A 19788-nucleotide genomic window follows, 5' to 3' on the forward strand; every position below is an offset into this window, starting at 1 on the left:
AGACATATGTGAAGACCGTTTAAGATCTCTTGAAACCGGCCCTTTAGCAGTTTTTAAATGTTTTTCTAAATCACTATTGAATTTTTTAATTCATTATTTTTTCTCGTCCTTAAACATTACGAAAACTGTGTTTATTTGGAACAGAAATTTAAGTTTATAATATTTATTTTGTCGAAGAAAATAGTAGTTGTACTTTATTTACGTAGTATTAGAGTTGCACGATTGGTGACGATATGGGAAACATCCGAGAGGAGGATCTGAAGACATTCCATCCCAATTTTGATCCTCTGCAGAAGGTATGGCTTCCCTGCTTTGGTAGAGCGGATAAAGTGACCTGCGTGCGAAGTCGAGTACTTTACGCTAGAACAGTTTCACGAGGATTGATACCGCGCACCCTCGGCCCCTTTGCAGGTTGATCAATATGATCACCTTTCCTCTCAATGACTGCTGCCTGTGATACTTGACTTCGGTGACCTACCGTGAACGGCGTGAGAAAATAAAAATGGAACATTTATTTTCAGTGGACAATGGAGTGAGCACTCTCAGACTTTGTTGGTTTTTTTTATTGAAAATTTCATGAGTGATGGATTAATATTTTAAGATGAAATCTGATAATTTTCATATAGAAATACTTGCTTATCTAGATATATAGGAATATGGCTTCTATCTCTATCACCTCTGAATCAGTATTTATAAACTGTTTTTTAACAGTTTTATTATTTTATTCAAAATTATTAAGGCTATATGACACGAGGCAACTTAGTTGAAAGCAATTAGCGGTTTCGGTGAAGTTGAAACGGGTCATATGATGGTTGACCGGTTGCTTTCAACTAGCAACTGAAGTTAAAACCTTTCAACTTTAGTGGAGCAACCAGATTAGTTGAAACGTGTCATATAGTAGTTTCCAAATACTTTTAACCTTAACTAGCAACCATTTAGTAAGCAAAATACACGTGCTGATTCTGACGCATCCTGAATTTTCATCTTTTAAATTTGAACTTGGTTTAATCTTCTAACTATGACTAGTTTTAAATGGAATTCTAGTGATATATGTATTTTTATTATTTTTTTTTTTAAATTTTTCAAACGTATCCATGTCTTTGGGACATATATAACAAAGATTATGCGAATAAACTAATTCCCTATAAACTAATTTCCTCTGTGGAGATATTTAAAGTTACAAATTATTATTGAATTTTAAAAGTGAATGAAAAAAAAACTAGCATATTACTAATTACAAATGTTTAAATATTTGAAAATTCAAAATTATATAGCTTGAACGCTAAGCTTTTTAAACTCATTTTGACAGATTTTGATAGATATTTCTTTGACAGATATTTCCGAGTACTAATGAAATTTTGAAAGCAAACGAAAGAAATTATTTTGCTTTTAAATTACCTTTTTTCTGTTCTAGTTCTTCTTTCAGAGCCTCAGCTATCAGCTCAACGCCTACTTGAAGTACATCGTCAATAATAGCTTCCATGATAATTAAAAGAGCTTTTAGCAATAAACTTTATTGAAAAATATAAGTTCTGGTATTGGACTATTCAGAGTTGGTTGAACAAGCGAAGGTTGTAATGTGTGATCACAAACGAGAAACCAAAAACCGGTTTTTTTAACTTAGTTGCCTCCACTTGGTTGCCTAGTGTCATCAGCACTTTAGATTTGTTTGACAAAAAAATATATTTATTGGTATATTGAGATACCAATCGGTATTCCCGCAAATTTTCATATTTTTTCCACAATTTTTCCTGATCATAATATCAGGAATACTGATATTAGTGCATTTAACATAACATCTGCTATTAGAGCAAGAATTTCAAGTATATGCTATTAGTATGAAAAAGTAAAAGCGAAATCACTTTAAAAGAGACCCACAGTGGACTGATCGTAAACACACCGTTCCCAGTAGAACACCGAAGTCAAACATCACTGACTGCGGTCAGTAAGAGGGTGGGTGACCACTTTGACCAGCCTGCGTTGGGACTGAGGGTGCGCAGTAACGATCTTCGTTAAACTGTTCTACCGCAAAGTGCTCGACTTTACACGCAGGTCGTCGGGCTACCAAAGCAGGGGAGCCAGCCCCTTTGTAGAGTATCAAAATTGCGATGGCACGTCTTCGGATCTTTCTTAGGGACGTTTCCCAGTCTGTCGTCAATAGCCCCTAGTGCAGCTCTAGTACAACGTAAATATTATTATTATTTTAAAGTAATGTAATAATAAAGTAATATAATAATAAAGTAATATAATAATAATGTAAATATTATTATTATTACTATTTATGACGTCACTCTAGAGACCCGTGTTCAATTGAAAACTATTGATTTGCTTATTTTCTTTATGTAAATGGCATCTGGTGCTTGGTTTTCAAGCGGCGTGATTGAATTTTTGTAAACAGTGTTTGCTCAAAAAACAATGCAACATTGACTTGAGGATTTATTTGAACTGTCCACTGTGTTTTTATTTTTTGCTATTCAGTTCTTTCCTTGCATTGTTTCTTAATTGTTGATATTTTGTTAGTGTATAAATTGACTATTGGTTAATAAGCGCCAATACAGCAGTCCGAATGTAACAAGTGCTGTGTATTAAAACATTTGATGTCTGTGCATATAAATTAAAGAAGCATCTTTTTATTCATCTAGAAATGAAGATTGTGAATATTAAAATGAAGAAAATGCTATTAAACTCTAAATCCATTGCTAAAATAAGTTTTTACAATAAAAATTTTCTGGATACTTCAAAGAAACAACCGTGTATGGGAGAAATAGGGTAATATAAATAAAGCACTCTCGCAACAGTCAGTTGCTGGCCTAAAGGGTAATGAAGATTAGGGCTTCACAATTTCGAGACCAGGGGTATGATGGCATTGAACACCAACCACTCTTACTTCCCCGGTAAGCTGGTATACATCAATCTGCTTTTGGTTAGGTTTGGATCTGCTTCCAGAGATAAGGCCAAATCACAGCTGATGTTTTAACTAGGGGAGATTTCCATACCTGAACCTGCTTTGAAATTATCACCAAGTTTATTATTATTTTTTTTTATCTTGTAGCCTCACAAGCCTAAAATATATATATATATTTTAATATTTTGCAAGTAAAATCCCATTCTAGCTCATTGGTGATTATAGTTTGTATGAACATGTATCCATACGAAAATATCTCCCTTAACTAAGTTGTCATTGCGGCTTATTGATGTAATTTTTGTATTTAAATGATTTACTATGTTTTAATGATAGTGTGTTTAATTGTACTTATAGAATGAAATAGTGAAAATTTTATCTAGTGAGGCTCTTAAAAAATCATCATAACAATCTGAAAAACTAAATTATTGGATGTCAAGTATGATTACATTAAATACTATATCAATATTTAGTCTGTAATCCATGTTCTCTATTTTTGACTGCTTCAAAGAAATGACTCATAATAAAAACCAAGATATTAGAGAAGTTTGATATTCATTCAGAGGCAAACTCAACTTTACAATTTAATTTTTCTATTTAATTGCTCTAAAATTTATTAGAAATTGAAACAAAGTAAGACGTATTATTGATCTTCAGATATAAGGGTGTATGTAAAGATCATAGAGAGAGTTCTACTGCTAATAGTTTATTTAATTAAATAGAAAAGGATGGAGAAAAAAAAGCTTTGTCATAAAATAACTCAAAAATTAATGTTCTGTACGTCCTCTTACAAATCTGTAAACTTTTAATAAAGAAGAGGGACCCTTTTAATAATTTTATAAAGAAAAAAAGGAAGAAAAATTCAATTTTGATTTAAAATAACTCAGAAGCTAGACCACAGCAATAACAATATCATATTCCTTAGACATTTCTCTATAAAATTTACAAAATTTCATGTATTTTTTCATCTATTTTTTTCTTCCTGTTACTGTTACATGAGTAAGGAGTACATATTTCAAAATTTTTCTTAAACAACAATGGGGGTAATGATGGTAGTAACTTCGATAAATCTTTAAAAATATAATCACTAAACAAATAATATTTTATGTTAAGGAAAATATTTATTCTTTTGAATAAAAATAAAAAAATTTTTTTCGTTTGAAAAAAATTTAAGTACTTTCGAAAATTTATAAATGCTTTTTCTTTAATTTTTATTTTTTTCAATTACAGAGGAAAAATAATTATTTTTAAGAAGAAAACTTATTTCTTGATAAAAAATTTTTTTGACATAAAAAAATTGTAAATAAATATTTCAAAAAAATTATGTATTCTAATTCACAAGATAAGTTAATCTTTTTCAGTTTAAACTGAAGATTTCACACTAAAATACATCAATAAATACTTTTTTAATATACATATTTAAAATAACTGAAAGAAATAACATATTTTTCAACAATAAAAAAAAAATTAAAATCTGTAATCAGCTGGGTTCAGCTCAATTACGATGTAGATGTCTTAACTTTTCAAAACTGCAAGTTTTCTATATTGTTTTTTTTTTATTATAATATTAAATGAACTCAAACTCTGAGGGATCATATCTGTACCTAGGGGAAATCACAGTTAAGGATAATTTTTACCCCATCCTATGATTTCAACTGAGCTCTTTAATTTTAGTTTGGTCTTGTTTCAGTTTACATCATACAAATTTTATAGATGTGTATTACCCTCGTCAGTATTAAACAAAAAATAAGTAATAAGCAGTTTTCAATAGAATATCAAATTTTCGAATTAGCTATTGGAAAAAAAAAATTGAATTAGAAGTTCAATGGATAATGAAATTTTGAAACAGCTCTGATAAGTCTAGTCTTATTTTTGTTTGCAATGTTTGTTTTTTAATTTTTTTGAAATAGATTTTATTGTTTTTCTTTATCACAAATTATATCTTTAAAAATTTAGTAAATTAAATAAATAGCATTAGTACTATATAATAACTACTGCCAACATGTCATGTTAAGTGAATTCATAAAAAAATATATTCAGTTTTGCCAATTTTGAAGGCACTTTCAGGTTTCTTTAAGAGACACTTTTTTTCATGAGTTGAATTCGTGTGCAGAAATAAGTGGATCATAACCTTTAAATTATTACTTAGCTCATGTAATAAGTTAAATTGCATAGTCAATTTGTTTTGCAGTATATGTTTCATTGATTCTTTTATTATTTCTTTAATCTAAACTTTGACACTGTTTAAAATTTAAGAAAATTTTTAAATTTAACAACAAAGTACTTAAATACTGTACAAAAATCATATTTGGTAAAAGTAAAAATAACATAAAGTGACTGATTTCCGAACTAAATTATTGAGTCTTTCAGACTGTTTATTGTTTAAAGGCTGATTGAATTCATAAAATTATATTTTCCAGTTTGACTTTATATTATCTGCTCTAAATTAATTAATATGTTTTAAATACATAAACTTGAAGTTTTTTTTGTAAATATAAACTTTTTTTTCTTTCAAGGTGCTTTATTTTTACATTTGTCATTATAGTTTCCTTTTGTGATGGCGAGAGAAAACTTTGAAGGATCGAGAATAACATCAAGAATCTCATTTGTCTGTCTGCCATAGTTGTGTTCTGTGGAAAGAATTTGAAATTCGTCTTGCTTCTCACAAACTAGGTGTGCATAGATTAAGTATATAAATTTTTGATTGAATTTAAAACTAATGAAAATGAAAAATGACTTAATCATTTACAAGGCGTTCGATTATTACCACAAATATTTTATGTTTTTAGAATCTTTGTAAATATGAAGTAAAAAATATGCACACCAAAGATTACAAATTATTTATGTGAGAAAGAGTAAAACCGTGTTTTTCAAACTCTGACTAACCTCTGTCAAGGTAGGCAAGAGAGAAATTGAAATAACCTAAAATTGGTTAATTTGAAAATGAGACTTAAAACACTGCTTCTAATGAAGGGCGAACAGGTTTCAGTCTAACTAGACAAATAAACTAGTTTTTGATACTTTCAATCCCTTCTTTGCTCTTCCTGACCTCAACAATAGTTACTAAAAATGTAAAAAAAAATTTCCTTCTAAAATGCTTTTGGTAACCTCTAATGTGCATAATTTTTTTAATCTTATTTTTAGCAAGAACTTTAATTATATAGGTTAAAAAGTAGTTGTTATGAAACACCCGGTATACAGCAAGAAAAGGTTTTTAATGTTAATTTCTAGTAGAAATTAATTTTGTAGAGAAGATAAAAGAAAAGTATCAATTTCAAAAACATTTGTTCTAATGATTAGATGTTCACATATTGAAGTACAATTTGAATAGTGATTTTTAGCATTCTTTTTCAATAATGTATATGCATTATTTTATGATTGAATAATATGCAGATTAAATGGTCTTAGGTCCGACAGGCTCTTTTTACATCCTGAGTCTTATATTTAGTTTTAATTAAGATTTTTTATGCATTTTGTGTCATTCTTTTATTTTATTTTGTTAATGTGTTATTTTATGATTGATTCAAATCTGTACAGTTGACATGGTCTGTGCCTACAAAGAATGCTATTTTTACATTTACAAAGGTTATGAATGCATATAAGAGACTAATTTCCACATGAGGATGCAATGTAGAGTAGGTACAGTTATTTATAATAAAAAGTAATCCATATTTCTTCATTTTGTTTCATCACAGATTAAGCCCTGGATAAATGGTCCTGTCACTCTTTCTTCATTCATAGAGAATTCAAGAAGTTATGCATTTTTAGAGTGGTAACATCAAAATAAATAGTGGTTTATATTATTTTCTGGAAACTTTTGCTATCCATTGATATATTGCCAATAGAAAAATGCAAAAATGTTTAACATCTGTTTTTAAGTGATTTTCTTAGAATTAAGAAAAAATATATATTTTGGTCACTATATTGAAATCAACAGTTCAGTTTGGACATTCTACTGCAGTGCTCCCCAACCTTTTTATCACCGCGGACCAGTCAATGTTTGATAATTTTTCTGCGGTCCACTGGGGGGGAGGGGCGTTGATTGCTTATGTCTTATAATATTATTTTGATTTATTAATTTTAATTTAATTGTATTTAAGCATGCCTTCAAAATAAAATACAGTTAAACCAAAAAAATGAATATAAAGTTATTTAAAATTTTAACTTACTAGAACACTAAATCAAGGAGAACCCTGAGCTTGTTTTTTGCAATGAGACCGTTCCATCTGGGGGTAATCGGAGACAATAGACAAATCGGATACATTACAAACATTCAAAAATTTATCTGACTAGTTTCGGGGGCCCCTTTTTATTAAGTAAATAAAATTTTAATGGAACTCAGATATTTTTAATCTGGGGTATAAGCCTAGGAATTTAAATTCAGTTTCAATGAAATGGGCGGCCCGGTACTATTTGATTCATGTGCCGGTCCGCGGACCGGAGGATGGGGAACACTGTTCTAATGGATTGTAAAATAACATTGTGTCTATGAAATAGCATACGGATTATTATGCATTGGTCATTATAATGGAAGGGTTGTACAAGAAGGCATTGACTGTATAGTGTATATAGATAGATGTATATATACACTATACAGTCAATGCCTTTATAATATAGCATACATAGATAAATAGATATATTGTTGGAGGCTAATTGGGATTGCGGGTTTTGCAAATTATGGACTGGTTAGGCTTATTGCAGTGGGTCTTGTAGGCACTGTCTGAAATTATGGTGGCAGTTTGCGAAGAGCCAGATTTTCCAATTTCCCTATGACTTATATAAATACATATTAAAGGCTAATAAGTAATATTTTAGTTGGAAAGAGCAAAAGTATCATTAAACTTGTCAACCATTTTGTAGTTTATTATACAGAAGATATGCTTAAATTTTTTTTTTTTTTGCTTCATTTGTGACAAGAATTTAATAATATTATAATAAATTATGGGATTGTATTGTATTCAGCTTTTAAATCTTTTTATAAATTTTTATTTTTTTTGTTTCATTTGTAGAAAAAATGGCATCTACAAATCAGTGGTGTGTTCCGGATGAAATGAACGATGTTTTATCTGTTGAGTTTGATCGCAGTCTATCTGAAATGGAAATGGATTTTCCTACAAATACCACAAGGTTCTCATTTTATCATTGTATTTTAAAATCTTGTAAAATTCTAATTAAATAATTCACTAGTTTATATTTGCACTTATTCTTATAGTTTTTCTTTATAGAATTAACTATTACTAAATACAACAATTACTTCTGATTTTATCATTTGCTGTGAGTTTCCTTATTTTTGCATTTATTTTAAATAGTAAACTGTTACTGGTTGCATTTTTTTGTTAATTTTTTCATTTAATAATTTTCATGACCAAAAAAAAAAAAATAAATAAACTATTTATAAATGGTTATATACTTTTATCAAATGTTTTCCAACATAGATATATTTTTAATCTTTCTAAAAATAAATTAAATAAAACAATACTCTCAATTAGGATCATAAATAAATATTTCAGTGAGCAAATTTGTTTATTTTTGTTCATTGAAAAATTATTATTGCAGGCCATTTGAAAACTACTAAAAATAAGTTTTAATTGCATGACTATTTGTGCAATTAAATTTATTGAGCTTCAATCAGTTAAAAAGTTTATTAAACAAGAATTCAAAATTAGTTTTATCCAGGGTGTAACAGCCAAATGTCTAAGATGAAAATGCAAGCAACAGTGAAATAATCGCTCAAAATGGGTGTGTTAAAAAATGTAATTCAAAATGCTTGTGTAAGAAAATGGATACAGCACAAAGTGTGCCATTTTAATGTTAAAAAGTGAACCCATTCATTTATATATTTTTTTATTACCAATAACGGTCTAGGAAGGTAGCCTTAAAATTTAAAATATAGTGACCAACAAAGAGAAAAATTCAATACAAAAAATTCAAATTAAAAAGAAAAATTCAATTAAAATTAATGAAATGTTTTTTAACTTATTTCTTTAGTTTGTTATTTAAAATGAAAGCTTTGATCTTAGAAGATTTTTATTTTAAGCACATATGATTGATAACATCAATATATGATGGTATCTATGAATGAATACTTAAATTGCCGGCCAGGTGGCCGAGCGGTTAGCGCACCTGACTGTGAAGCCAATGGCTGCGGGTTCGAATCCCGCTCTGGGTATGGATGTTTCTCTCTCTTGTGTTGTCCTCTGTTGTGTGTGATGTGTGAATGTGGGGCACCCTATAAAGGGGTTTGTAGCAGTGTGGCGTGGGTAATGTTTCTCGCCTCCGTTACTTTGGTTCACAGGTGCCCACTGGGTAACGTGAAATGAGTAACAATTCCGGCATCTTCTAAGGCGAAGAATAATGTTCAGTGCCTGCCATTTGAAAAACAAAAATACTTATATTGGGAAATTGAATGATTTAAATTTCTACCACATTTTTATTTTTTGGATGCATATTCTATCACTGTTATAAGAATACTTGTTCAAAGAAAAGTTCTAAAGAGAACCTTTAAAGTTCATTGGATAAAGAGTTATATTAAAACTATGTACAAAATAATTCTTGTGCTACAAATTTGTTTGGATTTATCTGTTTATTATTTTAAAAACACTAACATGACAGTAGTTTGAAAAATTCTTTGTCCATTTCCTTAGTCACTCATTTTAAGTGGTTTCTATTTGTTTTAATATGCATTTTAAGCTGTATCCATTTTCATAAACATATTTTTTGAGCTTTGTTCGAAATAAAAAGCTCACTGACTATTTGTAATACTTTCAATATTCTCCCCAGAGTATTTGGTATGATTCAAATTGCTATAATCTTGTATTGTAAAGATTTTATACAAATGAAGATTTTTTACTTGTTTAAATGATTCTGACTATTAGTAATTTAATTAAAAATTAGTATAATTCATTTTCATTTTATAATGTTTGTTGCCTGTTGCTTTTTTTTCTTCAAATTTTTATATACAAAAAAGAAAAATGAGTAGTTTTCTTCAAAAAAGTTATATATTTATTGGAGCAGGTTTTCCTGGGAACGTTATTTCACGAAATCTTAATTTTGTACTTAATCTTTTTGTACTTAACATAATTAATACTGGTTCATGGATGATATGTCCTATGAAGAGTCAGAATTTATTATCATATCTTTTTATAGCAAGATTTTCTAAAAAATATTCAGCATCAAGTTCCTTATCTGGTCGGCCATTTACTGGAAGGGTCTCTTTTCCACACACTTTTTAACAATAAAAGTAAACAAAAATCTTTTCCTATTTCAAAGGAAGAAAAAAAAATCTGTTTTAAAAAAAAGAAATGCAAGGATGAGAATTCTCTGCTTTTCCACTATTTCCCACTTCCTTATGATTTTTACCCGATCTCCGATTTTTGTTCGATTTTAATCCCATTTCCGCTATTATATGAAAAAAATTGGATATAAATTATTTGGATTTGAATCATGCTGAAACGAAATTCAGCATTTCATTGCAGCACAAAAAAATAGTGTATTTTTTCTCACGTCTCGCATAAAAGGATTATTACTGCCAAGAATCCCACTCTATTTCTGAGTGTGCAAAAATTAAACATTTTGAAAAAATTGCAAATTTGGGATGAAATCATCACGACTAAAGTGGGTCATTAAGTAATTATCCAAAAGCGGGATTCGAAATTCCCGAATAATAATATATAAAATATCAAATCAAAAATTTCAAAACTATGTGGAAATCCCAAAATTTTGAAAAAATGATCGGCAAAACCATGTGGACAATATAAAATCGTCACAAATCGAGTGCATCAAAAAGTAATTAAGCAAATGCGTAATTCAAAATTTCCAGTGTTGGATAATGTAGCAATAAAAAAGATAGAAACCCATAGCAATAACTGACAAAAATGCAATCGTAAATCCACTTGGAATTACGGGTGAATCATCAATAATTGAGTGCAAAATTCGTGATTCGAAGTTTGCTGAATTAAATAATATCATATTAAGACATAGAGATTTTTAAAACAAAGTGAAAATCCGTTTTAATAGCTACATGGATTCACTGTGAAATCCTTGCTAATCAAGTGGATCAAGGAATGATTACTAACTGAAATGTGTGATTCTGAATTCGCTATATCATTAAAATATCGTGATTTTAAAACTGGTGTGAAAATTTGCAACAGATGCTACAAAAATAATGCAACCACACCAACCACCTGAAATTATATGTTATTGATTTAAATTGACATCACTTATCGATTTGTCATTTTTTAAATAAGAATATTTTGATTTTTGTTTACTTTAAAGATCTATTGTTCATGAATATGGATATGGGACTTCCCACCGTAGTTGCCTTTTAATTTTTGGTATTTGTAATACATGGAATTTGATTTAAATTTTCTCTTTATTTAAGCTCATCTGTATTTGCTGTGCCTGAGATAAACTTAAGGAAAGAAGAAATGAGTTATGGGTAAATAGAAAACTTTTTGAATTTAAGAATTCATTTAACTGAAATAATATTTAAAAATGTTTTAAAGTTTTTGTATTGTAAATATATTTTTTAAAAGAAAAATATTTGTATATTTACTGTTACAAAAAATGCTTTTTTCTACTGCTAATGCTTATGTCGAAGAAAATGTGTTGAATACATCTTACCATTGCGATTAGAAAAACCTCAACTTTTTTGGAGTGTGAAATTATGGAAAATGGCATATTGTATTGATAATTTGTTGACCAGTAGTTTTACGCAGAGCAACTATGTCTTATCATTGGCTATTATTTTGCAAAGTAAAACAAGTTGGCAAAGTAAGCAAAGGAAAACATTCTAAATGTTGCCCAAACGTTGTTGACTGAAGAAGAGTTAGCTCATCATTGCAAGTGCAATGACAAAGTTAACTCATCATCCGTTAATAATGTTTAAACAAAGTTAACTTGTCACCAATCAACAATTTATTAAGACTGCTCTCACTGCATGAACTATTATCTTGACAACACTTTATATCTGTGGAAGTTTTTGTGAAAATATGAGGAATAAAACATTTCAGAATCATTAATTTTCTTTGTTTCAACAAAGACCTGCAATTTTCTATTTAGCTTTAGTTATATTTCTCTAGATTATTTATTTTTAAGCAGATCAGAAAAAAGTAATTTTTTTTCCACCAGCTTACCATAAATGATTTTCTAAATCAGATCCTCATTTTCATTTTTCACAGAATTAAATTAAAGCTTATGTAAAATTTTTAAAGATGCTGAATTATCCTTTGATTTATTTTGGTTTTTTATTAAATGTTTTTTTCCTTCATATTGTTTTTCTAAATCCAGCTTTAAAATTAACAAGTTTAGAGATGTTTTAAAAACAGTATTAAAAATGAATTTTATTGTGATGGAAAGTGGTTTATGCTAAGCACAATGAAGAAATGGTAAGCAAAAAATTATGAACTTTCATGAGGTAAAATATCTTTTTTGATTTCTGTGAAATAAGGGAGAGTAATTTACATGATATTTGAAGCATAATTTCAATCCCTAGTTTTTTCACAAGTTCATTATAAGAGGAGTTTAATTCATTGTAGGAATTCTGAGAAGTGCCAAATTGAATGCAGTGTTGTGCATGGTAAAAGGATCAGATACTCTCAGTTAACGGATATTGATTGCAGTGTTAAGCGAATCTGCTTCAATAAAGAAGAAATGGAGCGAACAGAAAATTTACAAACAAGGTATATTTTATCCTTATAAAAAATGTAGTCACTTGTATACACATGCTACTAAAAATATCTGCATGTTACCACAGTTAAGGACCCATGTTATTAATGACCATATTTTGAATATTTTTGAGTACTCTGCATATTCCATATATTTGATCTATAACAGTTTAATGTTAAAATTTAATTCGTTTATATTTTTTTAAAATTTAAAATAGATAAATTTGAAAATTAAATAAGGGCTTTTATTCTTAAATTCTCTATGGCACGTAACTTTAATGTAACTGAACTTAACAAAATTATTTGAATTAATAATATTGGGTAATAAATTGCTTGTACTGCATTTCTTTTTCAATTTAAAAACTAATTGTGACTTGTGTTTGAATATTGTTTGTTCTAAGTTAAGCTTCTTGTCATGATATATGTTTTGTTAAGTTAAGATGGAGCTTCTTTAGATTATTTTCGATGATATTGTTAGAAACATATCTATAATAGTTATAAAAATTGAACACATCAAATGAAGGATAATTTCATTTGTTCAAATGGATATGATCTAACAACAAATTTATTTAAATGGTATTACCGGTTTTCAGTTGAATTAACAGTATATTTCTTTTACAAATACACACAAATAACAAAATTTTTTAAAATTTGTATTCATTAAGCTGTACACATAGACATTAAATTTATAATTTACTTTGTTTAATTCTCTTAAATTTTCTTCTTCAGTACAATTTGCTTTCATTTGATTGATGAAATCAAAGTTTTATAATTTGATTTCATTAAATTGTACTAAAGAGAAAAATGAATGATAAAATCAAATCTTTATGATCTTTGAAGAATTCAAAACTTGAATGTTATTTAAATCTTAAAAAAATTTTCAGACATACCTTTTGAAATGTATCTAAATATTATATTAATTTCTTAATGAGAACAAAAATTAGATGACAGTTTAATCATTTAAAGGTTTAATGTTCAGATAAAGATAATAAAAGTAGTGCATTTAAAAATATTGCAAATATTTAAGGTTTCAGAAAAATAAAATTTTTACAGAGAAAAACCTTATTTTAACTATGAAATATAATTAGGACTTAACTGTTAAAAATAAATTGATGAACAAATCTTTCCAAAACTATTTTATTTTCATTACATGTTTTATTTTTGTAAACTAAATACAAGAAAAATTCCGAGTGTGTGACTGAAACCTCAAATCCCTCTCATAATTCAGGAAGTATTCCTAGGAGAGTATTTTTAATCATCAACCAAGGACCTCAATTTTTGTACACATTAGCTCTTCTTTTGGTAGAATCATTATAAAAAAAAGTTTGAGAACAATGACAAAAATATATTTAGCTCAGTTTTGTCTAAATCTATAGTAATGCTTTTAAAAGGCAAAAATACCATTATCTAACCAAGACAGCCTTCATTTAATAGCTTTTCATGCATGCATCTCTATGTTTAATAAAATATAATGTCTGTGTCAGTACCATGTCATGGATAATTGGTGCCACCTTAAGATGCTAAATTTATGTGAAGGTAGATGTTGACCAAACACAGGTTAGCCCCATCTAGAATTTTTTTAAATATATTTAATAATTAATTTTAAAGAATTCAATACTTGCCTTGTGTTTTTGCCAATGCAACTTGTTTGAAATTAAGTTATACAAGTTATGAACGCTGATTGAAAATTTGCACCTATCTAAAAGCCTTGATTTGCAGATATTTAAAAAATATGTGGGTTTTTTTTCGGAAAAAAAACTATTTTATTTTTTATTATAAAGGAATAATTATTCAAATGAAAATTTTCAGTAAAAATGTTTCAGAAATTTTCAAATTATTATAAATAATTTTACAATCGTAGTTGAAATCTTTCCTTAGATATTAATTTAAGTAATTAGTTGATTCAAACATTCATTCATTTAGATGACTTCTGAAATATCTTATTTAAACAATTAAATGTGTTTGTGAACTTTAATAAGGTCCATAAAGGGCTAGAAATTAATGGTGAACCATTGGTCCGAGACCATTAAAATTTGACTTGAACTCCCATAAAAGACATTAAGTAGTCCATCAGACCAGCAACCAATCACCGTCTATAGAGTAAAAAAAAATGGTAAATTGATTTGGTCTTTGTTTTTATAGTTTGATGTTTTGTTCTGTGTTTCTGACACAAAATCTTTGATTTTTGATTTTTCTTATGCAGTGTCAGTATTTTTTTTTTCTAACTTCATTGTAATATTTTTTTATTACTTTTAATTATTAATAAAAAGTTCTACTTTTGACAAATGTGTAACATTAAATGTATTAAATAAAAAATTATGATAAAATTTCAATTTATATAAGGATTAATTTGCATTATATCTATACAAATTGCATTTTTTTTAAACTGTTGCTGTTTGTGAAAATTGCATTGTATTGTAAAACATATTTTGTTTACAAATTTATAAGCATTTCTTTAAAAATTTATTTGGAACATGTGAATAGACCAGATAAAATATTTAAAGACTAGTGAAATATTTTTGTTACTAATCCTTTGGACCAGCTGCTAAAATTTCTTTATTTTTATCTCTGGTGAATATATAGTTAACATACATATTCTAAGGGTGCACTATCTATGGCCTGCCAGCTTTCAATGACCTGTGGCAGCTCCTGAGCATAATAAAAAATATTATTATAACTTTTTGAGAGGAAAATGAAAAACCGGAAATTTTGAATTATGCATTTAAGTTTTTGATGCACACAATTTAAATTAATAAAGTTTTTCGATTGCTTTTTTCAGTGGTTATCACTGCAAATTTCCTCATTTTTAAAAATTCCAATATTTTTAATACATTATTATGCATGAATGTTGAATTTTAGTAGTAACTTTTTGAGTTCATTATTCGTGCCCATTTTATCATTAATCCAAGTGACTTTTTGATCATGTTTTCAGCAGTTATTATCATATTTCCACGTGTTTTGTTAAATCCCACTGTTTTTAATAAGATAATATAATGATTCCCTATTTTAAATATTGCATTCTAATAGTAACTTTTCACTATAATCACTTTTGACATGCTTTATTTATGTCAATTTTATCACAAATCCAAGGTACTTTTCTATCATTTTGTGGCACTTACTGTGACGTATTTCCATATGGTTTTGAAAATTCTGATACTTTTTAATATGAATAAATATGATATTCGAATTTGGAATTCAAATGCGTTTTTTTTTTTGGTGCTGATTTCATCACAAATCAAAAGGATTTTTTTACCGTTTTTTCAGCAGTTATTTCTACGCTTTTCCACAGTGTATTGGCGATCGCAACACTCGAATACGCCATCTGGGGAGAGACCGGTTTCATGCCTTTAGCCCTATAATCAGACAAGTCAATTTTGTCATTTTTNACGATATTTTCCCTTTTCTTAATATTTTTCCTTTTTATTTAATAAAATTATTTTTTAAAATTTCCGTGATACTTTTCTTTAGAACTATGTTTAGTGTAGTTTTCAGTTCCATATAGTTTTCCAAGTTAAAAGATTTTAATCTATATGAAAATCAAGAGAGAAACTAGCGTACTTCCTTCCTCTATGACTTTCCAGACGCTAATGGGGCAAGCATGTGAAGTGTTGGCATAGGTAGCGAGTTCTGCTCTACGCCACCTGCAGCCCATTTCGATCGCCAATTGAAAATCTGAATGTTTTTGATGAGGTATTAAGACTTTCAAATTTTGAATTGCACATTTTAATGATCACTTTTGAGGTGCTTTATTTGTGACGATTTCATCTTCAATCTAAGTTATTTTTCGATTTTTTAAAATATTTATTGCTACTTATTTCTATATGTTTTTTCTAAATCTCGATATTTTTAATACAATATTATTGCAACACACAAAATTTGAATGTGGATTTTTAAACCGCTTACTATTTTTTTAATGTATGCTTTTAATTTCTTGTAGCTTAAAAAAAGAATTAAAAAACAGTTTAAAATTTAACATTCTTAAAATAATAATTCACTAAATATGAATGTCCTAAAGTTAAAAATATATTGAACTGAACAACTAAATCCCAAAATAATGTTGAATCTTATTTTGAGCTATATTGCATTTGTTTTATTTTAAATAATTTTAGATCGCATAAAATTTCTTATTATTAATTTCTTATTAAAATGCTAGTTTGCATTTACATTGTTCAGTAAAATATTTATTTAGTTTTTATTTTTATTCATGAACGTTACAATTAATTTATTTTAAAATAAACTTTTGTGTCACTTGATGTGATAAAAGAAACATTTCTTTTTCGCCTTCTTAATACATATATTTTTTTGATGAATCTATTTTTTGAATTGAAGGAAATATATATATCTTTAAAGTATAAGTTTGGTGTCTTTCAGTTTTGAATGAATTTTAATGTTTAAAAGAATTTAGTTTTAGGCAAATATATTCCTCAGTTAACTTATAAAAAGAATTGTGTCTAAAAGACTAATGTTTAAATTAAAATGATCATAATTGCTGTAAACATGTCTAAATGCTTGGGCACGCGGCCCTTCTTTGATAAACCTACTATACAAGTGGCCCTTCATTCAAAAAGGTTGTGGACCCCATATATGTTCAATAGTGTGTATTTTAAATAATGTGATTTTTGTGTTCCTAGTCTGTTGGCTTATCTAGACTTTCAAATTAAATTGTTTTTCAGAACAATAGAAATAAACAGTTTAATGAAAATTGTTTTTGTAATAAGTCTCGCAAAAAAAAAAAAAAATTATGAAAAGTGTGTAACAGATACTGAAATGTAAAAATTACACAAAATTCCAAATGTTGCAAATTCATGCAGAATGTCACAACTTTACAGTTGGTTCAATTATTTAAGTACTTGATCAAAGCTCAATGTTCTTTTAATGGAGCCAAAATTCAAAGGAATGAATTAATTCAAAAGGAACAAATTTCAAGGAATAAATTAATAATTGATAAAATAATATTTAATAACAAATAGTATATCATTTGATAATGATTTTATTATATATTACAATTAATATTTTAAGAAAAAATATAATATAAGAGCAGAATAAAGTAAGTTTTGTTTTCTACACAAAATTTGTAAATTTGTGTGGCAAGGAATCCACTGAGGTTTTCTTTTGATTTTATAAACTTTTTAACTTTTGAAATTTTAAACATTTTTAACAAATAACAATTTTTTACATTTTCCTACTAAAATTTTGTATCCAAGCTTTCAATCATTATGTTAGTGTTCTATAAAGCATGTTAATAAAGATGGATGCTTAACAAATATTAACTCAGGAAACATTTTTAAATTCCTACTGAATAAGCCATTTTGAAGTAACTTAAGTATAAAAATTACTTCTACCTTATACCAGATGCAGTGTAGAAGCTCTGAACAAATACAAAAATTAATCTAAAAGGTCAAGATGAAAGAAAGTGTTTCCAATATACCCAGCAATAAATTCCATGCCTATAGGCAAATTATTTTTACTTTTCAAGAAAAAATCATAATGCATTGCATGAACAGAAGATCTGAAGAAAAGTTTCCTAAAAAGTAATATGCACAAAAATTGCTATCCATAAGACAATATTAAATAAAATTTAGTTTTATTAGCATACACTTTTATTTTTTTATTAGTTGTTTGTCTTTAAATCTGAACATTGATATAAAATAATCTTTTAATTACTTTTCTTTTAATTATTATCAGATACCGCCAACAAAGTGCACCAGAGCATCGCCATTTTTATTCTTCTGGATCTGTTATTAATACCTTTCTGTCACAAGTTGTCATGTCCCCTTTTCATTGTGTTCTACTAGCTCCAACAGCTATCTCTACTAAAATCAATGAAGAAACATTAACATATTTAAATCAAGGTAAAAACTCGGATACATACCTATTTTGATGATTTTTTCTAATTACATTTTCCTTTTGTTCTTTCAATGTCTAACTTTTGTCCTTTTTTTTAACATTTATATTGTGTTGTGGAACTTGATAAATTTAAAATTATGTTTGAATTAAAGAATATGAAGAATAATTTCACTAAAGCTTACTGTTACCACCTTTTAAATTTGTCAATAAAAGAGTTTGAGCAATCAAAATTGAATAGATCAATTATGGATTTTGACTTTCATAGTTTTTTTAACGCTGTTGCAAATTCATGTCACTCATTATTACTACAGTATATAGCCGTAAAAACTCAATGATCAACATTAGTGACAAGGAGTATCAATATAACCTCAAGGATCAAGAACCTTCAAGTATTTTAGTCATCCTTGAAGTAGAGTAGAGGGAAGGTTGGAAGGGATATTTTTCTCTCAGTGTATTAAACTTGAAAGAAAATTACTTTATTTTCTCTCTTTATATTCTTATATTCAGAATAAAATAAAATTCTTCATTTTATTCTTTATTATTAAATTCTAAATAGGGCAATTGTCTGAAAGAGTCATCTGCTCTGATAAGCTGCTGTCTATCAAATATAAAGGAGTGGTATGCTGATTTTGTTTTCTCTCTAATTTATGAGGGATATATGCACTGCTATAATTTACTAATTACTGTAATAAAGTTGAAAAAGTTAACTGGAAATACAAATTTTTAATTGGAACATGAAATTTTTAATAAAGTGGGAATATAGTTATGCTGTATTTTATCATCTAAAAATAACCAGAAGAATTTAGTAAATTATTGTAATTCAAAACATAATTGACTATAATAGTGAGAAAAAAAGTACAAAAACTATCAAGCATTATATAGAATCCATAATTTACTGAAAAAAAGCAACTATATTTCTATTTTTGGTACAAAGGAAACTGTCAAGTGGTAAGTCTGAGCATAGGTTACACTCCTTCAAAATTCTTCTTTATTTAGTTTGTTGCTGTTCTTTTTGCATTTATTTCCATTTCCTTATTTTTAGCTGCACTTTAAAATTTAGGAACAGAGTGAAAAATTTGAGAAGCTTGTCGTCCATTTTTTTTAAGAGTGTTATGATATTTTTAAAAATAGTATAAGAATCTCCAGTTATTTTAAACTGTATTTAAATGTGAGAAATAAATCGTAAACTGTGTTGGAGTGTAATAATTTAAAGACTTAAAAGCTTTTTTCCTATTCTATTATTTTAATTATTTTTGCCTGAAGTACAGTCCGCAAAAAAAAAACGAATCACCCTGAATAACTTTCGTTCTAATGATCGGATTTTCACGAACTAAGTGTCAATCTTAATGGTTCCTGGGGGTGACCTCAAATATG

General features: G+C 27.7%; 1 protein-coding gene across 6 annotated transcripts in view; it reads left to right on the plus strand.

The window, feature by feature from the left end:
- The window catches only part of LOC107452167 (transcription factor CP2-like protein 1), a 106085-nt gene that overhangs the window by 16617 nt on the left and 69680 nt on the right, over nt 1-19788 (plus strand). For 3 of the 6 annotated variants that reach the window (XR_011638152.1, XM_021147816.3, XM_043048191.2), the window contains exons 2-6: nt 5448-5575; nt 7912-8029; nt 11283-11339; nt 12439-12582; nt 18253-18419. Coding sequence is in view for 4 of the 6 variants with exons in the window: in XM_021147816.3 (XP_021003475.2) it covers nt 7917-8029; nt 11283-11339; nt 12439-12582; nt 18253-18419 (481 nt within the window). In the remaining 2 variants the exon portion in view is untranslated. Of the gene's footprint in view, nt 1-2009; nt 2186-2350; nt 2895-5447; nt 5576-7911; nt 8030-11282; nt 11340-12438; nt 12583-18252; nt 18420-19788 lie in introns of those variants that run through there. The other 3 variants (XR_011638153.1, XM_043048189.2, XM_043048190.2) reach the window with 2 other exon arrangements.

Source organism: Parasteatoda tepidariorum, chromosome X1 (assembly GCF_043381705.1).
Source record: "Parasteatoda tepidariorum isolate YZ-2023 chromosome X1, CAS_Ptep_4.0, whole genome shotgun sequence".
In the NCBI taxonomy this organism is placed as follows: domain Eukaryota; kingdom Metazoa; phylum Arthropoda; class Arachnida; order Araneae; family Theridiidae; genus Parasteatoda; species Parasteatoda tepidariorum.